The sequence below is a fragment of the Primulina tabacum genome, chromosome 13 (assembly GCF_025594145.1).
Source record: "Primulina tabacum isolate GXHZ01 chromosome 13, ASM2559414v2, whole genome shotgun sequence".
Classification (NCBI taxonomy): domain Eukaryota; kingdom Viridiplantae; phylum Streptophyta; class Magnoliopsida; order Lamiales; family Gesneriaceae; genus Primulina; species Primulina tabacum.
The window spans coordinates 33,738,183-33,761,141 of record NC_134562.1 but is presented as its reverse complement, the minus strand read 5'-3'; the positions used below and the strand labels follow the sequence as shown (position 1 = coordinate 33,761,141).

The 22,959-nt window shown below is 33.2% G+C and overlaps 2 protein-coding genes across 2 annotated transcripts; one reads left to right on the top strand and one right to left on the bottom strand.

The window, feature by feature from the left end:
- Positions 1-1,453: 1,453 nt before the first annotated feature.
- Positions 1,454-7,104, bottom strand: LOC142522447 (pyrophosphate--fructose 6-phosphate 1-phosphotransferase subunit beta). The gene is made up of 16 exons (XM_075625858.1): positions 6,830-7,104; positions 6,327-6,479; positions 6,125-6,246; positions 5,592-5,645; positions 5,390-5,496; positions 5,168-5,273; positions 4,556-4,619; positions 4,256-4,344; positions 3,857-3,988; positions 3,423-3,593; positions 3,220-3,335; positions 2,895-3,006; positions 2,715-2,799; positions 2,428-2,472; positions 2,212-2,280; positions 1,454-1,945 (listed from the first exon to the last, which is right to left on the bottom strand). Exons 1-16 carry the CDS (start codon positions 7,008-7,010, stop codon positions 1,869-1,871), a joined length of 1,683 nt encoding a protein of 560 aa, XP_075481973.1. The 5' UTR covers positions 7,011-7,104; the 3' UTR covers positions 1,454-1,868.
- A 13,347-nt stretch (positions 7,105-20,451) lies between these two features.
- On the top strand, positions 20,452-22,494 carry LOC142522440 (1-aminocyclopropane-1-carboxylate oxidase 3-like). Its single transcript, XM_075625849.1, has 4 exons — positions 20,452-20,670; positions 20,797-21,023; positions 21,294-21,627; positions 22,019-22,494. Exons 1-4 carry the CDS (start codon positions 20,566-20,568, stop codon positions 22,304-22,306), a joined length of 954 nt encoding a protein of 317 aa, XP_075481964.1. The 5' UTR covers positions 20,452-20,565; the 3' UTR covers positions 22,307-22,494.
- The last annotated feature ends 465 nt before the right edge of the window (positions 22,495-22,959 follow it).

Sequence of the window (22,959 nt, the reverse complement as noted above, 5' to 3'; positions counted from 1 at the left end):
AAGTCCAAAATCCATAAAAACAAGTTGCATATTAAAAATACAAAAAAAGGAAAGAAGTAATTTGTTAAATAATTAAAAACAGAATATTGAATCAAAGTACATAAAAAAATAACTATTTATATAAATATTTATTTACTAGATAGGAAACCTATATGTACGTCTGACTCATGTTCCAATGCACACATTATTAATTAATATTAAAGTGCATGATCAAAAAAATTAATATTATGGATAAATGTGTTTTAAGTTTCATCTTTCAAACTTAAATTTATATCCACTTTATGTCAGAAAAATTATATGTTCACAGTTTCTTATTCACAACAAAATGTATCAGTAATTCATGAACCCACATGTCTTTATAAAAAAAAAATTGATATAAAACATTAAAAATATAGTACTGATATATTATATTTGAATATCATATGTTTCACGTATGATATTAATATATGATTTTTGATTACTCAAACATATAAAAAATATTGGCATTAATGACACATTTGTCTTTTCGGATAAAAATATATACAAAATATTGAAAATTTGATACTAATATATGATATTTGAGTACCAATTGTTTTATATATGATATTAATATATTATTTTTGAGTACACAAAGGTGTGTAAAAAAAGCCTATATCAATAAAATTGTTACAATTTTATATCAAAATCTTATTTTTTTTGTACTAGATCTAAAACAGTTGGTACTAGTAACATATTTTCAATGTTTTGTATCAATTTTCATCCGAAAAAACAAATGTGTAATTAACATTAACATTTGCTATACATGTTCGAAAACTAAAAAAATCATATATTAATATATGATTTGAAACAATTAATATTAAAATATCATATATTAGTATATGTACGTAATGTTTTGAACTCATTTCTATTTAAGAAAAGACAATATTATCCTAAAGAGTTCAAACATAACTTTTCTGACACAAAACAGAAAGAAAATTTTATTTGCGATTTTTAAGCAATTTAGCACTAATATTATAGTGGAGTACTCGAAGCTTTTCATTATTCGAAAAAAAATTTCACAAGACCCGTCATCATTCGATTAGGATCCTTGGCCTCTCTCTTCATCAAATAATGGCTTCAACTAGAGATTGCACTCCACCGAATCCTTGAAGTGCAAAATAATGGTGCACATAACAAGACATTTTCAACTATTACAATCATTTCACATTTTACAACCAGAGACGTTAAGGCGTGTTTGCTTTGAACTGAGAGGGGTACCCAAATTTTCTCCAAGTGCTAGAGGGAATTTAAAAGCATTTTTAATTTAAATTGAGAACATGTGTCGATTCATCTATATATATACAATCAAATGGACGAGGAAACGTCATAAAATAAGGTATAAATTGTTCAACCGTAGGATTATGACGTTTCAACTTATAAGAAACTAAAGAAGCAAAATGATTGAAATATTTATTTATTTCAACAAAAGGGCCAACGGAATTAATCACTTATGTTCGGGTTTATTCCATCCTACATGTAGGGACACTACTCCATTATAGAATCAAGGGCCCAAATTTAGCCACGTACAAAGGGTCTACTAATTTTTTTAAAATCACATATGTGTGTGAATCTTGTCCATCCAAACCATGTGAGGACACTGCCCTCACAGTGTAGCATCGACCTAACCCTTATATTCGATTTGGGATTATTTTCGGTAATAATCCAATAAAAGGACAGAAACCTCCATATGTCCTAAATGAACTGCCAATGCCAAGGTATCCAACAGGAGAAAAAAGAAAGAAAAATAAGTTAGAGCTCCGGCTGGCTACAGAGATTAGCTCAAAGGCCGTGCCGTGACTCAAGAGACAATTTTCCGTAGTATTTCACAATGAAAAACAATGAACTCGCATTTATACTTGAGCTTCTAGTTCGAGCAGTAAAGTGTGATTAACTGCATCAGATGCTGGGCCGACAAACTGAATGGGACCTGTGATATAGGAAGAAAACAGAACGTCCAAGAAATTATCAAAAAGATTCAGAGGGAAAAAAAAGTGAGATGTGAGGATAATACTGAGAAAAATAACAATGGTTGACGTCCATTGGTAAAAATTTGCGATCATGGTTTAATTGTTTTGGGTAATCCAAAAAAGAACTCCTTCAATTTGTGTCTTGATACTTATTTAAAGATACGACAAACTCGTCCAAACTAAGGGAAGTTCAATGTTGATCCTGAGTGGAAATAGAAACGCTTACCGGGATTCAGATATCGATTCTTAAGAGCCCACTCTTCCCGCATAGACACAAACTTCTTGAATGGGGCACCTGAAATGAGCATCGAGTATGTTAACTTCCACCAAACATTCCACAATCAGAGTTCTTGAAATAAGAACATGAGATAACAGGTTCACACGCCAAGATACTTAGTTCAAAAAATAATGGATGAAAGAATAAGCACGAGGAAATTCCAACCTTCAAGCTCAACCATTGCTTTCTTTATCACAGGCTTGAACTTACCTGCAAGGCGGGTCAAGTTTTGAGTAAAAAGTCAAACCAAAAACAAAAGAAATTATAAACAGCACTCCTTCACAAAGAATGTTTCCATATGTTGCGGCACAAGGTATACACAGCTCAATCCACTCCGGATGAAGGGGAAAATATATTTTTTATGTGAATAAAAAACCACCAACTCATAATTGAAGATCTTCTCATGTGAGGAGTATGACAAGACTTTTGATAAGTCGGAAAACAATATATACCGTGTCTCCTTTCGACATCCATCAGCGAAGTCAGTGGTGTTCCACCAACAGTCCATTCAGACACTGGAGCTGCCAAGTTTCCAACCTGTGGACATGTATATTTTAGATTTTTCATGTTTGCAACTGAGTTCAGATATCCATTATAAATATTTATTCAAATGAAAGAAACAAAATGCATACTGAGGATATCAATCCCGTTTTTCCACTTTGAAGCAATACAGCGGCGGCATAACCCAAAGCATAGCAGTATGTGGAGTCAAAATTAGAAGGCAGACCACATCTCCCTTCATATCTGAGAAGTAAAAAATATATTCTGATGAGATTATGTCATCTGTGATCCCAAATCTCAAACAATGATCTAAACACTTGGAAGTGGAGAAAGGCAAAGGTAAATTGTGTGATGTCCACAAAAACAAATACAAAAAAGTTGGCAGAAAATATAGTGTTTATGCTAAAAAAATAAAAAAAATACCAATAAAATGAAAGGTATGCCAATAACAAGTACCCGAAAAAGTGAGACTGCCCTTTAAATTGACACTTGTATGAAGCACCTTTCTTCCTCATCTCCAACTCAGTTTCAACCATTTGGATAAGCATTTTCTCAGTTTCAATTTTAGCAACCTAAAGGTATAGAATAAAAAATATTAAACAACATCACACTACAAGACTATCACATGGATCTAAAAACTAAAGAGCCAATGCATGTACCTGGACATTCCCATGTGGATCTCTCTCGAGTAACAATTGATCCTGGATAGCTAGGGGTAGGATATCAAAGAGATGAACAGACTTGGAGGTGAGTTTCTTTTTCCAAGCACCAGCTTCATCTATAATGTCATGGGCCAAAATTTCATTCAGTTCTGCAATGAGATGCTGAACCTGCACATTAAAAATAAGAAGAGAAAAGTAAAGCTATCAGCAAAGAGAAGAAAGATCGGCACAAAAGCATATATGAATGGAAAAATAATTTAATGCCTGTGACTCTGCGAATTCATATGGAAAAGTAAAAAACAATTAAAAAGAATAATAATTTCCGGAGTGTTTTTTCACCTCTGGAATGAAATCTACAAGTCCTTCTGCTATGAGTATAATAATAACAAACAATTACAAAAATCGATAAATTTTAGAGACAGTTTTTTCACCTCTGGAATGAAATCTATAAGTCCTTCTGGTATGAGTACAACACCATAGTTATAACCAAGTTCAGCACGTTTGCAGATCACATCAGCAATGTAGTCTGTGACATTTTTAAGTGTTTGTTTCTTGGCAGCAACCTGCAGTCAATATATGACTTGGCACTTTCAGGAGATTTTCATAGTACTTAGAGATTACAATAACAATAGTAATATTTTCGTTCATATTTCAATATGATTTTTTGATATTTTGGCCTCCTCTTCATCTTGGTTTAGTCGTCGTGGATAAAAAATAATCGAATACGATATGACAACAGCAATAAAAGACCAAATATATCTACATGAATTTTACAAATCAAAGCCAAATAAAATAGTACAGGAATGTAAACTGTGACGGGAGAAACATACCTCTTCGCCAATAAGGGTGATATTTGGATGAGTTTGCAATGCACACTCCAATGTAATGTGAGAAGCAGCACGCCCCATAAGGCGAACAACTACAGAAAATAATTCATTATTATATAAACGAAGTAGCCTCTCTAAGATGCAGATGAAAACAAAATGATATACAGATAGAGAACTCTTTTAAATGAACTAAGCTAAAAGCTCTAGGGCCTCAGCCGCATTCTAATATTGATTTCAATGAGTTCATTAAGGTCAAGATGCTAGAGACGTGAAAAATTTAATGCATCCAGCAGATGTACATACAATGGTAGTATTTTCCAGTTGAACGAGCATCTACCATGACATTCCCGATCATCTCTGCATATATCTATGGAAAAGTAAAAACAAACAATGCGTTAAATATGCCACTAAAAATAAATTCAACAGTCTCTTAAAAGTTCATCTAATTATCACAAGAAAAAAAAATCAACTAATCATATCAGGAAATCAATTGTATCAAATGACAGAATAAACCCGTGGAAGAAAAGTTAGAAATATATTATCACAAGTAAACATAATAAATCATGATTTCTGATATGAAAATGCATGAGAAAAGAAAAGAAAGTTTGGAAGAAACCAAGGAGATCAGTGATTTATATCATCTACAAAGACCCCTCGGCCAAGAGTCAAAAATGATTTGCAAAGAATGCAAGACCAGATCAGTAATAGGAGTTCGGATGGTTACTTGAGAGATTGAAAGAGTCCTAAGATGTGCACATATATACTTTGCTGCTAAGAAGGTTGTTGATTTCCATGTATAAATAGCCACCATAGCAACATTTTCCAAGAGACAATAAAGGTGATTATAAGTTAGCAAGCTACGATTATGAGGGCCAAATTAGATAAACTATAGAAAAAAACATTTTGATAAATAACCTTGCATGCAGTGTCAAACCCGAAACTTGTGGGAACCTCCTTGCATTTGAGATCACCATCAATGGTCTTTGGACAACCAATGACCTTAGTTTTCAAATTTTTGCTCCTGAGAAACGTTATAATAGTAGGAATATGAGAACACGTACAATGGTCTATGTAACTACCAAAACCAGCAACAAAACTTAAAAAAGATCACAATCTCAATTCAAGAATATTCCCTACCTAAAATTTTCAGCCAGAAGACAGGCATTTGTGTTCGAATCATCTCCACCAATTACGACAAGACCATCCAGATCAAGCTTAATTGCAGTTTCTTCAGCTTGCTTAAACTGAAATAAATTTAATGCACCTTGTGTCGCTCATAATATTTACAAATAAGGCACACCTAGGTATATTTTATAACGTGCTAGAATCAAAAGTATACCTGTTCCGGAGTCTCAATCTTGTCTCTTCCACTGCAGATCATATCAAACCCTCCCTGAAAGTAGTATTACTATTAACATGATGCACGACACATTAATTATGCCGATCGCCGACTGAAGAATTTATATTTCATGGTACGATGTTTGTTTTTAAAAAAAAAATTTCCTACGAGAAAATACATCACAAATTTCATCAACTGAAGCAAGATAGTGATTGAGAATGAAACTTTGGTCATTCAATATTCACACACAAGCACGGACAGAATCACACACATTAAACATTAAATGAAATAGAAAAGCTAGTTTTTTTGTGATAAGAAGAGGGTAACATGAAAACAAAGAATATCATTTAGAAAAACCACATCAAGAGTTCACTTTTTCCATTCAAAACAATGTTTCCTCAATTGTTGAGAACATTCCTTTTGCCAAAACATTACCTTAAAATGCAAATTTTCAGGGAAAAAAATGCCGCGGGATAAAGTAAACTGCCAAGAATGTCAATGGAGTTAGGAACTCACTTATGGATCAGACTCACCTGATTTCTGTAAGGATAGACGTAATCTGAGGTCAGCACAACATATTTGCACTTCATTATTCCAGCTGGTCCACCCCTAAATCCATACAAAGTGCTCCCTTTACAGTGACTCTGCAAGTAGTCTACGACCAACATACATGCTCACAAAAATCACTTCAAAAAATCATTTAGGATAAAAGATTTGTTTCACAATTGCTCTCACCATAAATTCCAGAAATAACATTATGACCTCCAGGGGCTTGACCTCCTGACAAAACCACTCCTATCTTCAACTCCTGAACTGAACTTGAATCTCCTGGAACCAAGGTTGCTGATGGTTGTCCGAAGAGGAAAGGAAACAATTTTGCTATTTCATCTGCAATCAACCAACAACAGATCCAACGTCACGCGCATCTCTTGACACCATCAAATATAGACAGTAGACTGATCATTAAGATAAACTGGAAATCCACATGCATTTGCCCAGATCAAGTTAATACCGAATCTATATTTAGAAAATGGAAAACTAAATCCATCAAAATCAAGTCACTCCTCAAAAAAAACATCAGCAAAAATTCAGAGATCAACCACAAAATGCTTCTTCATCCTGCAATATCGATATAAACCAGTGCAGAAACCAGATAATGAAAAGCATTCACCAAAAAAATCAATCCAACATCCATATGACATGACATAATCAATGAATGCTCGTATGCCTAAAAATACCTGGATTCCCAGCGGCAGAGCTAGGTGGTCCGTCAACAACTGTGAAGGGGTTTTTGAGGACAGATGGCAGCGGAAGCGGGTGATCGAGGCGGCTATTCTGCACTTCACTATAAACAGCAGCGTATCGCCCAGTCGCGGGAATTTTAGCACCACCATTAGAAAGCAATGCAGCAGCAGCCATCGGGAATCTAGGGTTCAACACTCTTCTGCCTACACTTCGGAGTAACTAAACCACGAGCCTTTCGCTTCTTGTCTACTGTGTGTATTCTTTTTTATCTTTTTCTTTTTTTTTTTCCTAATTTCTTTTTTTCGGGAAAAGTAAAATATTCATGCTCGATTGCACAAATAAAAATATTTTATGTTGAAAAAAATAAAAAAATCGTCTTTAATAAGCTTTTTGTAAAATATTTAAAAAAACATATTTTCCAATTAAAATTTTTAAAAAATAATCGAAAGATGTTTTTCCATATATTTAGAAATGAAAAATGCTCTTTAAAATTTTTTAATATAATAATTATTTTATTGAGTTATCGTTCAAAAGATAACATGAAATTTTTGGAAAATAACATATTCTTATATCAGATCCAACCAGCTGTGGAACCCACACTCTCAAATGATTGAAGTCGTGATTTTATTTTAAAAAATACATAATTTTTTTCTTTTTAAATATATAAAATCCATAATTATATATTTTCTAAGCATTTACAAAGATGGTGACACATAAAAGGTCACTGCACTTGTTGCTTGGAGCGAAACACCCCACATTCTGTTGCAGCTCTTCCCTGTTTGTAGAAGCAGTCTGGGCCCTATGATTGTTTGGGCCTAGACCCATGAACTTTCGGGCTGAAACTTCCCACTTAGTGTAAAAAAAAGGTTGACATACAGTTTCCATGGCCCATCACTTTGCGATTATTTTTATTTTTCTGGTTGTCTTTGATTTTTTTAATTATAACAGGGGCCAGTTTAATAAGTGAGCATCATCCCTTTATTCCATCTCATGACACCATCATTTCCACCCCGCCTAAATCTATGCACATTAATAAAAATAAAAATAATAATAATTTGTGAAACGTTCTACATGTCAATTTTGTGATATGGATATTCAATCCGACTCGATTAATGAAAAACATTAATTTTTATTCTAAACACATAACTTTCACTTTAAGTCAGTCTCACGGAAATAAATCCGTGAAACCGTTGCTGAAGAGACATACTCATTAAAATAATATTATAAGTACAATTATGAAGATGGTTGTACCAACTCATCAATCTTATAATTCTTTAAATCGCCCATGTTCTTCACATAACATTACCATTATCAATGTCTATTATTTTCTTAAGAAAAACAAAAACCAAAATTATAATCTTATATCCAGTTCGACTCGAATTCAAGATCTGTATATCGGAAAATCAATGGAGAGAAAAGCGGCGAAAGCTTGACAAAGAAATCTAAGTCTAGAAGGACAAAAAGATTCCATGGAGTGAGTGAGTGACTTCATATATATTTAGGAATGTGCTTTCAAAAATTATTTAAAAAAATTTCTTCCACAGGACACCCAAAAAGTCTTCAGCGTGCTACACCACCAGACATACCTTTTAGCCATTGGAAATATACAATTACACTAAAAATTAGTATTAGTTGGGGGCATATGTCAAATTAACTTCTTACAAAGTTATGCTCCGCAATCATTTCAGTCACATGATCCATGTAACTTGTTAACAACTTGTTACCCATGCTTAAAAAGAATAAGAAATAATATAATTAAATATCACGTAAGAAAACCCAAAACCCCAAATCTTCTAATTATTTATATTTTGCAAAAGAATATTGAGAATCCGAAACTCAAAATTTTCTCCAATGGTAATTATAAATTACACGCATCTTAATTTTTTTAAAATACATGTATTAGTATCCTAATCAGCTGATAAGACAAGCTTAATTACGTGCTTTGTCCCCTAATTGTTGACCAACTGCAATAATGTGATGTATGTGGGTTTCATCATGTTTTATTTTACCCGGTTATGATTATTTTCCTAATTGCATATAACCCAAGTGATATATATAATTATATATATATATATATATATATATATATATAAATGAATTAATTAAGTGTGAATATTTATGAATGCGACCCAAGATCTATATATTCTATTAGAGTTTGAAATTATATTTGAAGATTGTTTCACTGTGATAATTTGAGTTTTTCTGGCATATTTTTGTCCTTACTTATGTCTTTTCTGGAAAACTTCTCGTGATATCATCTATCTAGAAGTATTTGACTTCTTAGGAGATCATGTGCAAGCTAAACAAACTTAAATTTGGAGTTTTTATGTTATGAGTTCACGAAAAAAGAATCCCAAACACAATTATTAGTAACGCAAAATAAACTCGATTGGACTACTATTAGAAGATGAGACGCCACCCAATGCAGCCCCACAAAGGAAACTAAAGCCAAGATCTAAACAAACATCATGGCCTCAATAAACAAACCAAACCTTGTTCCCTCCAAATCAGTTCCAAAACCCCACTCAGCCCCCAACTTTTCAACACAATTTTAGCTACTTTAATCTCAAAACATAATCATTGTTAACACAATGCCACCGCCAAAGTTCATATAACAAATCTTTTTGAGCTCTCGATCGGCTTCAAAATATGCCAAGATCATCGAGAGAAGCTATCAAGAAGCACAAGAAGCCTCAGTCTAGATCAGCTGGATGTAAGGCATTTTGCTGTGGATGTAGGCTAAGTATTTCCTCATCCGAAGAACCGGAAAGCTCGAATAATTCGGATAGGTTTCCGACTATTTCAAGGATAGCACATGCTATGGTTCAAGAAAGGTTGGATCAAATGATAAGAGAGAAAAGGGAAGCAAGGAATCATGAGGAGATCCGGACGATCAGACGGGAGGCGAGGCGAGAGGAGAAGAAATTTGTTATAATGATGGCCATAGAGAAGTCTAGTTGTGATCCTAGAGAGGATTTTAGGGAGTCCATGAAACAGATGATAGTGGCGAACCAGATTTGTGAGGCCAAGGATTTGCGTCGGCTTTTGAGTCATTATGTTGCGATGAATTCGGAAGAGTTCCGGGGTGTCATACTTGAGGTATTTCATCAAGTTTGTACTGATTTATTCGTATGTTGTAAATGATATTTTTTGTCTTTAGAAGTTAATAGTCTCATGATCAATTGCTGAGATGATCGGTGAAGAATTTGCAGAAAAAAGTTCGTACACACTTTGGATTGGATAAATTCTATCATAACTTGAAGCTAATATATATGGACGATGACACTGAAACTAAAACACTATATTTATATTAAGTGTTGTAGGTCGAGTAAGTGGGCGATTTAACCTAGTAGGTTGAGTCTTTCTCGAGAATGTGGGAGACTCAGAACAAGGAACATTAGGCGTAGCCACTCCGGCGCTTAAGTCAGTCGAGTATCTTTAGTAAAGAAAATGCGATATAGAGAATGTATATTGAATATTTGTGGAAAACAGCAAGTGAATTGAATGTCTCATAATTAATAAAACATGGGTATTTATAGAGAAATAAATAATAATGACGTTGCTTTCACTGTCCATCTCTCTTGAGAGCGTGATTGCTGCTCATGCCTTACCTTTTGACATTGCTATAACTGACACCTCATACTGCCTTTAGTACTATGACATCAACCTTGCGTGTGTTGAATGATATGCCAACTATTTCAAAGTATGGCTTCCCATACATTTAAGTTCAGGATTGACATTTGTCTTGGAATGCTCGGGCAACGATCGCTATGCGAGGCCATGAATAGAACCCCTGATATCTTGAAGCTTTATTATACTGCCCGGGCTCATTCAAGAGTAAGTTGGTTTGAATATCCTCTTTGATTTTTGCATTCAGTGGCGAAGCTAGGCATACGACTCTACTCGTTCTAAAATTTTAAACTCTAAGATATTTTAATATTTTAAATTAATCTATTAATATGAAATTTATCCAAAATTATACATATAAATTTTTTTTAAAAATTTAGGACCACCCGTGCTTTACTATGGCTCTGCCACTGTTTGCAGTTCTCTGGGTTGGGACCCGAACTGGTTCTTATCCCGCCTTGAGTTATAAGATGACCCGGGTATGGGATGTCCGCGTACTTCTCGGGATATCAATAAGATAGACAAACCGAATCATATGATCTATTGAGTGTGTTTTTGGAATTGACTGCATGTGGGAGCTCAAGAAACACTACGACGTATAACCGAACGTAATGATCTACGTATGTCATACAATTGTTCTAATTGGAAAGTTTACTTACAACCTCGTATAATCATTTTTTTAGAGGTTGCAAATATTCCTTGAGACTCGGGAAAATCACGAGGAACCTGATCATTTAACGCCCTTGGTTTCTTAATTCGACTCCAAAGATATAATTATCCCTTGGCATAGATCAAATGTCTCACGACCAAGAAATTCAGCAACAGATTAATTTTTTTTGCAATATTTATTTAAAAATTTTCATTATTTGCTCTGGTGTGCTGTTGATATGATTATACAGAGTTCACGTTTGGCCCATTTACTGCAAAATAAAAAAGTTGAATGACACGAGCTCGATGAACTGAGAACATAAAATTGTCTTTTTGAAAGAAAAAAAAACATCATTCGAAATAATAATAATAATAATAATAATTGGAGGACATGGAAATAGGGGTGAGAAAAAATACCGAAATACCGAAAAATCGTACCGAAAAAAATACCGAACTTACCGAAAAAATCGGTATACCGAACATTTCGGAACGGTATCATACCGTACCGAAATGTTCGGTATCGGTATCGATATGAAATATATTTTTTTTCGGTATTTCGGTATATACCGAAATACCGAAAATAATTTTTTATTATTATTTTTAAATTTAAGTTCGATATACCGAAAAAATGTCGGTATACCGAAAAGTTCGGTACGGTATACCGTACCGTACCCACCCCTACATGGAAATGCAAGATTGGGCCAGAGCCGTCGGTTTCTAAGTTAGTTTACGGCTTAAATAAAGGTAAATCCAATAATTATGCAAGCTTAATTAGATAACCTTTTATTAAATTATTGGGTTTGACATTTATCGATGCACATCTAGAAATTAAATATTTCATTCATACATCTAGTGTCTTTTAAGAGTAGGTCTCTTGTGAGACGATCTCACGAATCTTTATCTGTGAGACGGGTCAACCTTATCGATATTCAAAATAAAAAATAATACTCTTAGTATAAAAAATAATATTTTTCATGGATGATCCAAATAAGAGATCTGTATCACAAAATACTACCCGTTTTTGTCTTTTTTTAACATAGTAGTCTCTTATTGATCACCTCTAATCTCATTTAATATTTTGATAAAATCATGTCGTATAACTATATAATTTGTTATTTTTTTTTCAAGTTTCTCTTACCATTCAATATAATATATTTATATCAGCAAAATGAGAAGAAAAAAAAAACTTGTATACTTATTAAGGAAATATTTATCTTAATGAAAAATCCAAATAGTGAAAGCCAAAGACCTGCAATTTTTTTTTCCCTTTTTTTGACAGAATTTAGTACGTAATTGGAGCTTATTGCCATTGTTACAGGACTGGTAGTTTGTCGACTACATTCGTTGTGATTCACTGATTTCAATTCGATGGAAATGGTCAAAGAGAATGACATTAATGGGAAAAAAACAATACAAATAAAGTTTGATCGAAAAGTTGCAGTGGGAATGGACCCCTTTGTGTGTGACATATCCCACCAATCAAGATCAGACTTCAAAGCACACGGCTTCAAATTGAACCATATACAGCTATTCTTGATATATTAATTTGGAATAAAATATTTTAACACCTTTATATTTATATATTTATTAGTTTTCGAGGAAATTTGTTGGCTGATATACCATTTTCCAATATATATATATATATATATATATATATATATATATATATATATATATAGCTGACATAACAACATAACTCAAATATTTTAAACTGTATATCAGTTCAAGCTGTACGTTTTGATTCCTCTACTCATCAAACATAATTATTGCGCCACAACAACTTTCTTTATAGTAATTACACTCATTTCAATCAATGAGAATCGAATCAGCGAACTTGAATATGATATCAATTGTAAGACCAATTGATTGTCTCTTTTTATAAAAATTATAACCGACAGTAATGATACATTAATTCAAATATTTTAAATCGTAAAGTATTTCAAACATCACATTTCAATTAACCTATTAACACGTACAATTATTGCAGCTCAATCGAATACATAACTTGCTAGATGACAATTGGGCATAAATAAATAAAGGTTGCTGAAGTGCAAGAGTGAAAAATGTAATTGATAGTTTTACTAGTTTAAAGTAGATATATTTTCCATGTCAGTCCCCACCACCGCCGAGTGCATTATTGTTGTTTTGTTCGAGAGTTATCCGAGAAGCCATGCATGAATCACTGAAACGATTTTTCGATGTGTAGTCAAACCCACTTTCTCCACATAATTAGTCTTAATTTCAACATGCAAAAAGTGATCAAATTGGTAAATTGGAAGTCGTCGTATTTAGCGTATATACTTGTTTTCTAATATTCAAAGAAAAACATGACTTTAAAGAAGATATTTAAATATAAAATGGGCAAGGTACGTAGATCACGCAGGACACATGCAATACAGATATTGTAACACGTAAACCTCCGCCGAAATTACCAACCTTTTGTTATTTATTACCTAACAAAAGAGGAAAAAAATTGTTGATCAACTCCCTGTCCCGCCGAGATTCATGGCGGGAGGACTACTGACTTCGGGGTCAGCATCCTAGCAGCTTGTTTAGGACTTGTTCGGTCCTAGTTTAAGTGTTCCAAAAATATTTTCATTTTCAATTATATACATACACAAAAATTTTGTTATTATGTTATATAAATGCATATGTTTACACCCCAATTAAGGGTAGAGATCGACTCATCAAAATAAATAAATAAAAATGTTATTCTCTTTGATTATACTGCAGCCTTTGAATATTTTATTATCGACTTCAGAAATTTCAAAATGTTAGAATTGGAATCGTACGACAATCTTGTACTTTTGACAATTTGGTCAGTTGATTTCGATGTTGTTTTTGGATTCATTGTCGCCTCGACTTACATGTGAGATGTCATGTTAAACATAACATGTTTTTTTTTTTTTTTCGTTCGTGATTGGGTGATTGGGTAAGATGGTGGAATCAAATCTGCATATTACATATGTTGTTAGGGCATAACTGGAAGAAAAAAGATTGATGTAATATGCCAATTCAACTCGGTTTCTCTAATAATAACAAGTATCATAACATAGTAAAGACAAGTAAATTTGCATGTTCACTACACGGGTGCGTCTATAAACAGACTAAGTCTCCTGCATAAAAATAATCCGTAAGACGACCTCATATAACTTTTCGCCAGTAGCATGTTATCTATATATACAAATTTACACTAGCTAGAAGCACACGACATTTCGTATATCTTCTCGTATGTATCAAGGTAAATGATAAATATTTATTGATACGGTGATATATTTTTTAAAAAAAAAAAATTAATGTGTATATTTATTATCCCCGGCCCTCAATATTTTATATATACCATAAGATATATAATAATTGAAGTGGCTTTTAATTCTGGATCAGTTTGTGGAGCCTGTTAGGTGTGCTTGCGATTAAAGATTGGAATCTTACAAGATCGGAGACCACATATGAAAGAAAGCTCAATTGTATGTTGAAATTCATAGAACCTGAGATTGAATTCCGGATTGGACATAGTAACATGATGTGTTTCTGGTACAAAAGGGGTTGGATTCGATTGAGACTGCCACAAATTTTAGGATAAGACAATCAAAGAGAATGACTCATCTATTATTCCATGAGTTAGGGTAACAACCACCTATTATATGCACGTCGACATGCAAAAATCAATAATAATATTAATAACTTAACATAGATTACATACAACACTTTTTTGAAATTCTGAAATCGCTTAAAACCTCAAGTGACACGTATCACTGAAAACACGCAATGACAAAGGTGTATGTGTTCAAGATTTGAAAAATAAAGACTTCGTAGATCATTTTTTTTTTCACGTGGATTTTTAGAAATCTCGAAATTTCGCAGATGTAGTGAATGAAATTAACCCTATTAATAATAGACAATGTTTTCATCAGATTTTTACAAAATTGATTTTACACGATAATATTTCATCATTTGATCAGTAGGCACGGGTTTTTAAAAACGATTTTATGTCTATATATATATATTAGGTGATATATCTTGTTAACTAAATCTGGAAATAGAGGACAGATCCAAGAATTTCGACGATTATTGCTATGGTTTGATTTTAGTATGAGAGTTTCGTGTCTAATACATTTTAGAAATTAAAAAAAAAAGATAATGTTAACAAATTTATAGAAATGACATTTTTCACGTCCCGAGCCCGGACCCACGTCTGCATGACTGCACAATGAGCTCTATAAGAACTACTTCGTATTCATCCTCGTTTTACAAAAATGAGTAACCCAATTTGCTATAAAAGTCAATTGTAAGCCCATTATAAAATCATTTTAAATCTTTAATTTTTAGACAAAGGTATCACAACATTCACATGTCCCTCTTTTTCTTTTTCTTTTTGCATACGATTAATCGATTGATTTTATTCCAGAAATTTTGATATGAGCAGCTAGCTAGTTAAATTACTATTTTTTAAATATACTACTGTGCATTATGTATTTAGTTAGCTAAAAGTTTGAATTATGGCGCAGTATCTCTAAGTTCTAAAATACACATAATTGCATGCAGTTCCCTGAACAAAAATATTTTAGAATAGTTAAAACTCAAAATATTATAATTCTATCCGTTTAAAACTAATATAAGATGAAAATATATCTGAAGTTTTTTATACCATATATTATAATTACATACCAATATGACAGTAACATGTTTGTGTGTGATGACCAAAATTACATAAGAATAATAATAAAAATAGAAAAAAAAAACGATAATGCAATTGGAAGCAAAAAAGAACAAGAAAGCGTGTGCGAATCAAACTATCAAAGGAGAATGACCCACTCAAAATTTTTGGTGTTTCGTGCGATGGCGCAAGTCTCCCCCACTTGCTCTACATATTTTTATTTTTCGAAAATATTATTTCTGTTTTTTTTTTTTTTTTTTACTGTAGAGATGATGGTTAAGTTTCAGAATGGAATTGGTGGAATTACGAAGTTTTAATGCAGCATTTATTCAATTTGTCGGATGAAAGTATTCGTGGGGTCTTCTTCCTCCAAAATTAAAGATGTTTTTAAGAACCCTTCAATTATTGTGCTAGTGATGTTATTATCAGAATGCGTGTTTTTTTTAAAAAAAATATTTAATTTTTTTAAATAAATTATTAAAAAAATATTTGATTTAATTTAATATAATAGAAAATTTGCATTTTTAGTTTTGTATTTTTTTATATTTATAACATTCGGCGTTTATGATATCAAATTTCGGTCTCAATCATGTATTTTCCGAATTTTGCTAATTTTAATCATTTTTCATCTGGAATGTGATGTGATACTACACACGTAAACAACACATTGTTGTTAGCTAGGAAAAGTTAAGTATAAATTCATTTTGAACTCTAAAATTTTAGTAGTTTAGTTTTACCATTCAAAATAAATTAATGAATTATTCTCCTGCTGGGGATTTCGTTGCCTTTTGGTTCTTTCAAATGCAACTAGATTGGTATATGACAGGTGTGCATAAATCGAAAATAAAAATAACTAGATTTTATGTGTTTCTTAAACTCATATTCCATGTTAGCTTTTTCATGATTTAATTGAAATCTAAAAATGATATAGATGTTAATTCTACGTCTATAAAAGTGATTATGATTAAAAAAATTCAGTATTGAAATCACTTATTTATCAAATACTATTTACTGACTTCTGATTTTCAGCATTTCACTTCTGTTTTCAAACAGAGCTGCTTACTTCTGATTTTTCATTACTCTTTCATAATTTATAAATTTAATCGCTCCTAAATTACTGATTTAATTCATTTTCCCAAATCCCATCCATGCATCCTCCTTAACAAAAAATGATATAGCTAGCGCCCACCAATAAATATATGCGTGATTTTTTTAGAATTTAAAAGATTTAATTGATAGGTTTTATAAAGAAAAAAACAATATATTTAAACACCGTTTGGATTGAGAAATCATAAATGTTAGTGATGGAGCAAGCTTTTGTCCAACCCCAAGTGGGTTAATTATTTCGGGTTGGAAATGCAATTTAAGGATATTTAATGCGACAGAATGCAATAGCTATAAAAATTCAAATTCTTGTTGGATCCCATGTCATACCAGAGATGTCAATGAGACGGATATAGGACGGGTTTGGCAAAACCTAAGACCTTTCCCCATGAAAAAAACTTTGACCCATTACCCGTCCCACCCCGGTTAAATATTTTTCGGACTCACTCCACATCGAATACGAAACGGAGCCGGGTAGACCCGTGAGACCCGAATTTTTTTAAAATAATAAAGTAATCTTTCTTCTCACATGACTGAATTATGAAACAGACAAGCCTCTACATACAACATTGTGGAAAATTAATTCATGTCTTCGACCACACTTAATAATAACAAACAAAGTATTTTCACGACATAAAGAATTACATAAAAAAAGAGTTACTAGCTCTCCAAAAAAATCTTGACATCTCCGAAAATAAGTAATAACATAATTTAAACAGATCAATATAAAATCAGCGAGTAGACAATATTTAATCTACTAAGATGAGGACCAACTATTCTTCCACTATTGCTAAAATTAGATTCAAATGCAACAGTTGACATAGGAATAGCTAAGATCGTTATGGTTGAGGTGAGCTACTAAAAAATGAATATTAATAAAACTAATAAACCCTTAGAATATTTATATCTACATATATATGAGGCGGGTATGGGGCGGGTATTATAGGACCCATGACTCGCCCCATATCCGGACGGGTCTGAAAAATTGGACCCGAGACCCACCCCATGACCCATTTAGTATGCCCAAACCCACCCCATATACGCGGGTCCATTGCGGGTCTGGGTAAAACTCGGACCCATTGACATCCCTAGTCATACACATTGGACCACATATATGATGTTGTACATAACTTGCATCGCTAGTTAATAATTAACATACCGACTATCCCGATTCGTATTATCACAAAATCTTTCAAGATTTTAATAAAAATATTCTAAATATGTAATCCGAATGTCGAAGATAAAAAAATCCAAGTATGAAATTTGCACGACGCAACGAAGGCGCGCGGATTGGGTATGCATGCGTTTGTGCGCGCCGGATTGTCAAGATTGGTGTTTTTGTAAGGTTTAGCTAGTGTTTTGCACAATGTGGGCACAAATTATGGCATGCAGAGTTGAGGGCACGAGAGATGCTAGCCAGTGCCTGAGATATCTCTATATGCATCATGCCATATCTATATTAACTTGGATAGTTTGAAATTTTGAGCATAGCTTCTTGATATGCACCGCGATTTATTTGAAGCTAGATATTTGATTTTCAGGGAAGGATTTGAATGATGCATTTTAAATAACACGCATATTTGATACATTTGAAATTCATCATAATTATTATTGTAATCGCACGACTTGATAGTTAAGTTGATTTGAAATTCAGTTCAGTTGCATTTGGATGGTTGTATTTGAAGCTGGAGATTTCAACTATATAGTAACAAATCCGTTTGTTTGATAAAATCGACTTAACAATGAATTTCAATTCCCAACTAGTTGTTTTTTTAATCATTTAAGTAAATTTGAATATGAAATAATTTCAAATTCCCACTTCAAGTACTTTTTAATGGATAAAAAAGTAAAAAGAAAAAAGAAAGTAAAAAGATGTATTAAATCCCATTGATTTCAAGAACACCAAAATAAGTTAGATGTATTTATTATTATGAAAATCAATCGATTTAGATACAACATTATGGCTTTTAGCCAAGTCGGTAAGGTTTCACATCTTCAACTTTTCTTTATACATGTTCAAGATCCTACTTGAGTTCACGCCCGTTGTGTTTCCTTTTGTGGGTCTATTAATTAAGAGATTCCTATTCCTATATGCTAAAATGCTAGACAATATTAAAGTTCGGTTGATTTTTTGGTTAGTCGTAGTTTGGTTCTATTTTGGAGATGCTTAATATCTTTATATATATATATATATATATATATTAAATTAAAACAACTAGTGTAGATCTATTAACTTGCAAATTCTTTTAATTCCTATATTTTTTGTTACGTTATATGTCGTTTCAAAATTTTAATTCATTAACTTGTATATTGTTTTAATTTATATATATTTCCACCAGAATGCTAACATGAAATTAGATACGTCAGTAATGTCTAACGTTAAGTCATTATTTTTTCAGTATCAAGTCAGCATTCACGTGACAAAAGACCAAAAATGAAAACAATATACAAGTTAATGACTTAAAACTAAGAAGAATAAGTCTAATGTGAGACAGTATAGAGAATTTACATTTATAAGATGAATCGACCCGGTTCATATCTAGTCAGAGTTAAAAGTAATAAATTTTAGTTAATTGAATTGAGTTGGAGACCCGTCTCACAAAATTGACCCGATGAAAATGAATTTATATTGACTAAGAATTAATCGATACTAGTGAAGTCGTTGGCCTTTATTTTTTACACACATCTTAATTTACTATGGCAACTATATTTAACTAAATAATTTTGAAAAACAGACACCGGCCTTTATTTTTTTTTTAAACTCTAATTCTTTTGTCAACCATTGGATTAAAAATAATAACTCGTGCATGGACAGTTAGCACAGTAGCCGCCTCGAACTCTCTCTTTGCCCACCATTTATCAGCCGCCACCAGACTTGAAGTTTTAAGTTTTCTGCGAGTGGAAGCCATTTTAATTATTTTAAACTTTCGTATTGTGAAAATTCAACCGCGATATCATTGGAAATTCGAAAAAGTCGAGGTTTTTAAAGTGATTCTTCGTCACATTTATTTTTTTTTTCTTTTTTTGTGTGTGTGAAAAGTAATTGATTAAGAAAAACAAATTAAGTAAAAAACGTCATGGGTAGTATTATTTATTGATGACAAAAACTTGTGTGAGACGGTTTCACGGGTCGTATTTTGTGAGACAGATCTTTTATCTGGGTCATCCATAAAAAAATATTACTTTTTATGCTAAAAGTATTACTTTTTTATTGTGAATATTGGTAAGATTAACTCGTCTCACAGATAAATATTCGTGAGAATAGACCTACTCTCTATTGATTTATTTATCGAAGAAGGCAATATTATTTGTTTCTTTATTTGTTTGAAGAATTGATCCAAAGTTGGTAGGGGTCCATGTAGATGTGATTCACATACATCCTACACGAGTTTTGTTCCTACTTTCCTAGCTAGCTAGATTTGGATATATGCCATTTGAATACAACTAGCATATATAATATATACAATTTTTTTAATTTTTTTTTGGGAATAATAAAAATGTTAATTTGACTATCATATTAATTAATTTTAACATGATCAATTCAAATAATTATTAACTAATCCAATGACTTTGATTGCGCCAAAGAATGCACCACCACTTGCTCCTTCTATAAATGGCCCTCCAAGAGCTATTCCCCTGTGCACATTGGGATCCATCGACAGTAATAAACTCACAAAGAGAAGTAGAGTGAAAATGGCAACTTTCCCAGTGGTTAACATGGAGAATCTCAATGGAGAAGAGAGACCTGCAACGATGGAGATCATAAAAGATGCCTGTGAAAACTGGGGTTTCTTTGAGGTACTCTTCTTTATATATGTTATATTATCATGATACACAGATATATGTATAATCTTGTTATAATCTTGTTTCTGTAGTATGTTTTTAAATAAATTTTCTGAGTGTTGGATGGTGTGATCTTTACAGTTGGTGAATCATGGGATTGCTATTGAGCTTTTGGACACGGTGGAGAGGCTGACAAAGGAGCACTACAAGAAAACTATGGAACAGAGATTTAAGGAAATGGTGGCGAGTAAAGGGCTGGACTCTGTTCAGTCTGAAATCACTGATTTGGACTGGGAAAGCACTTTCTTCTTGCGCCATCTTCCTACCTCAAACATTTCAGAAATCCCTGATCTTGAAGATGAATACAGGTTCTTATCCCAACACTTGACACACACCAAGATTCTGGTGATGAAGGGGTGACTTTATATATATATATATATATAGAAAATTTCCTTTTCTTTTCATGGAACGGTGGCACCATCCTCGCTCCCAGTGAGTTGTATTCGCCCAGAACATGTCAATAATAAGCAAAACATGAATATTTTCATTATCTTGGTAGGCCACTAGGGACGTCGCCCCGGCTCCTTAACTGGACATAGTACATGATTTATTCTGAATATTTTGACTGCTGATGACAGGAAAGTTATGAAGGAATTTGCAGCCCAACTGGAGAAGCTGGCGGAGCAGCTCCTTGATTTGCTGTGTGAGAATCTTGGGCTTGAGAAGGGTTATCTGAAAAAGGCATTCTATGGATCCAAGGGCCCAACCTTTGGCACAAAGGTTAGCAACTACCCACCATGCCCCAAGCCAGACCTGATCAAGGGTCTCCGAGCCCACACAGACGCCGGTGGCATCATACTTCTCTTCCAAGATGATAAGGTCAGCGGGCTGCAGCTACTCAAAGGTGACGAATGGGTTGACGTTCCACCAATGCGCCATTCCATTGTCATCAACATTGGTGACCAGCTTGAGGTAATAGTTCACATTCTAGGAGCCATTAGTTTTTGAGTCAGGGTATAAGATAAGATGGAAACCCCGAATGAAATTCTTATAAATTTTAAGTCTAATTTTTCCGAAATGGTAAGTTATACCCCAAAATCCATTCAGCCATCCATCTTCTTCCTCCCGTCTTTTTTCGTCTCTACTATCCAGAACCATGGATCTTGGCTCTGCCCTTGGGTCTAACCAGGGAATTGAGGGCGATGTAGTGAAAGGTGAACAATATCAGGCGTGCAGGAGTGAAACGTGAATTTAAAATAATTATGCACAAAATTTGAGAGATTTTTAGGTCTAGGGGTGGGGCAATCCCCATTTCTATGGATAGTATTGAATCTTGCTCAAGTTTTTCTTCCATTTTATGAAGGTGATAACAAATGGAAAATACAAGAGCGTGCTGCACCGAGTGATCGCACAGACAGATGGAACTAGAATGTCTATTGCATCATTCTACAATCCAGGAAGTGATGCTGTGATCTATCCGGCACCAGCATTGGCTGAGAAGAAAGAGAGCAAAGATCTGTACCCGAAATTCGTTTTCGAGGATTACATGAAGCTATATGTAGGAGTCAAGTTCGAAGCCAAGGAGCCAAGATTTGAAGCCTTCAAGAACATGGAAAACACGGCTAAATTGGATCCAATTGCAACTGCTTAAGTACCACTAAAAGTAAATGAAAACTTATAAACAATCGAGGGTGTTTGTTAAGTCTGTTAATTATTGTTATATTTCGTAGTTCAAAGAGTTTGGTTGGCTTGTATTGGTTAGACTAGCGTATTATGATGATGGGTTTAAAGAGAATTTCTGTATATCTCAATCGACTCCAAGTTTCTATTTTGCTGATAGATATATCTTTTTTCTTCTTTAAACTTGCTGAGGTGTTCGGATAATGCTTGAAGGTTTCATGTGTTGAAAAAAAAAAACACGAACTTTTTAAAGAGAGTTTCATTTCTACTCGAAAAGCAGCCTTCGGTGAAAGCAATAAAGAGAAAAAGGGAGTAACTTTTAATCACATGTGACTCAATATAATTCCACAATTTTTTCCCTGAAGCTTCGGCTTTTAAAAGTGCTTGCCTACGAAATTTTAGCCTTCCCAATAGTAAATAATGGAATGATAATGAAGAAAAGAAAACATAGATATCAGAAATAATTTCTAAATTCATTTGGAATGGTTTTCATACAAAATTAAGTTCCTAAAATGTGCTAAGATGTTCGTCCTCGACAATTTGGTTACCACTGTTTTTTTGCGACCAAGAAGCATTAAAAAGAATCGTGTTATGATATCATATAGAATGTGGAATTAAATCCAA

Excerpts from the sequence above, each read along its gene's own strand:
- LOC142522447 (XM_075625858.1), bottom strand. The coding sequence starts at position 7,010 with ATGGCTGCTGCTGCATTGCTTTCTAATGGTGGTGCTAAAATTCCCGCG. Across the intron at positions 4,345-4,555 it reads AACTGGAAAATACTACCATT|TTGTTCGCCTTATGGGGCGT; the intron begins GTATGTACATCT and ends TATTTTCTGTAG. Across the intron at positions 3,989-4,255 it reads TCACCCTTATTGGCGAAGAG|GTTGCTGCCAAGAAACAAAC; the intron begins GTATGTTTCTCC and ends TATTGACTGCAG.
- LOC142522440 (XM_075625849.1), top strand. The coding sequence starts at position 20,566 with ATGGCAACTTTCCCAGTGGTTAACATGGAGAATCTCAATGGAGAAGAG. Across the intron at positions 21,024-21,293 it reads GATCTTGAAGATGAATACAG|GAAAGTTATGAAGGAATTTG; the intron begins GTTCTTATCCCA and ends TGCTGATGACAG. Across the intron at positions 21,628-22,018 it reads ACATTGGTGACCAGCTTGAG|GTGATAACAAATGGAAAATA; the intron begins GTAATAGTTCAC and ends CATTTTATGAAG.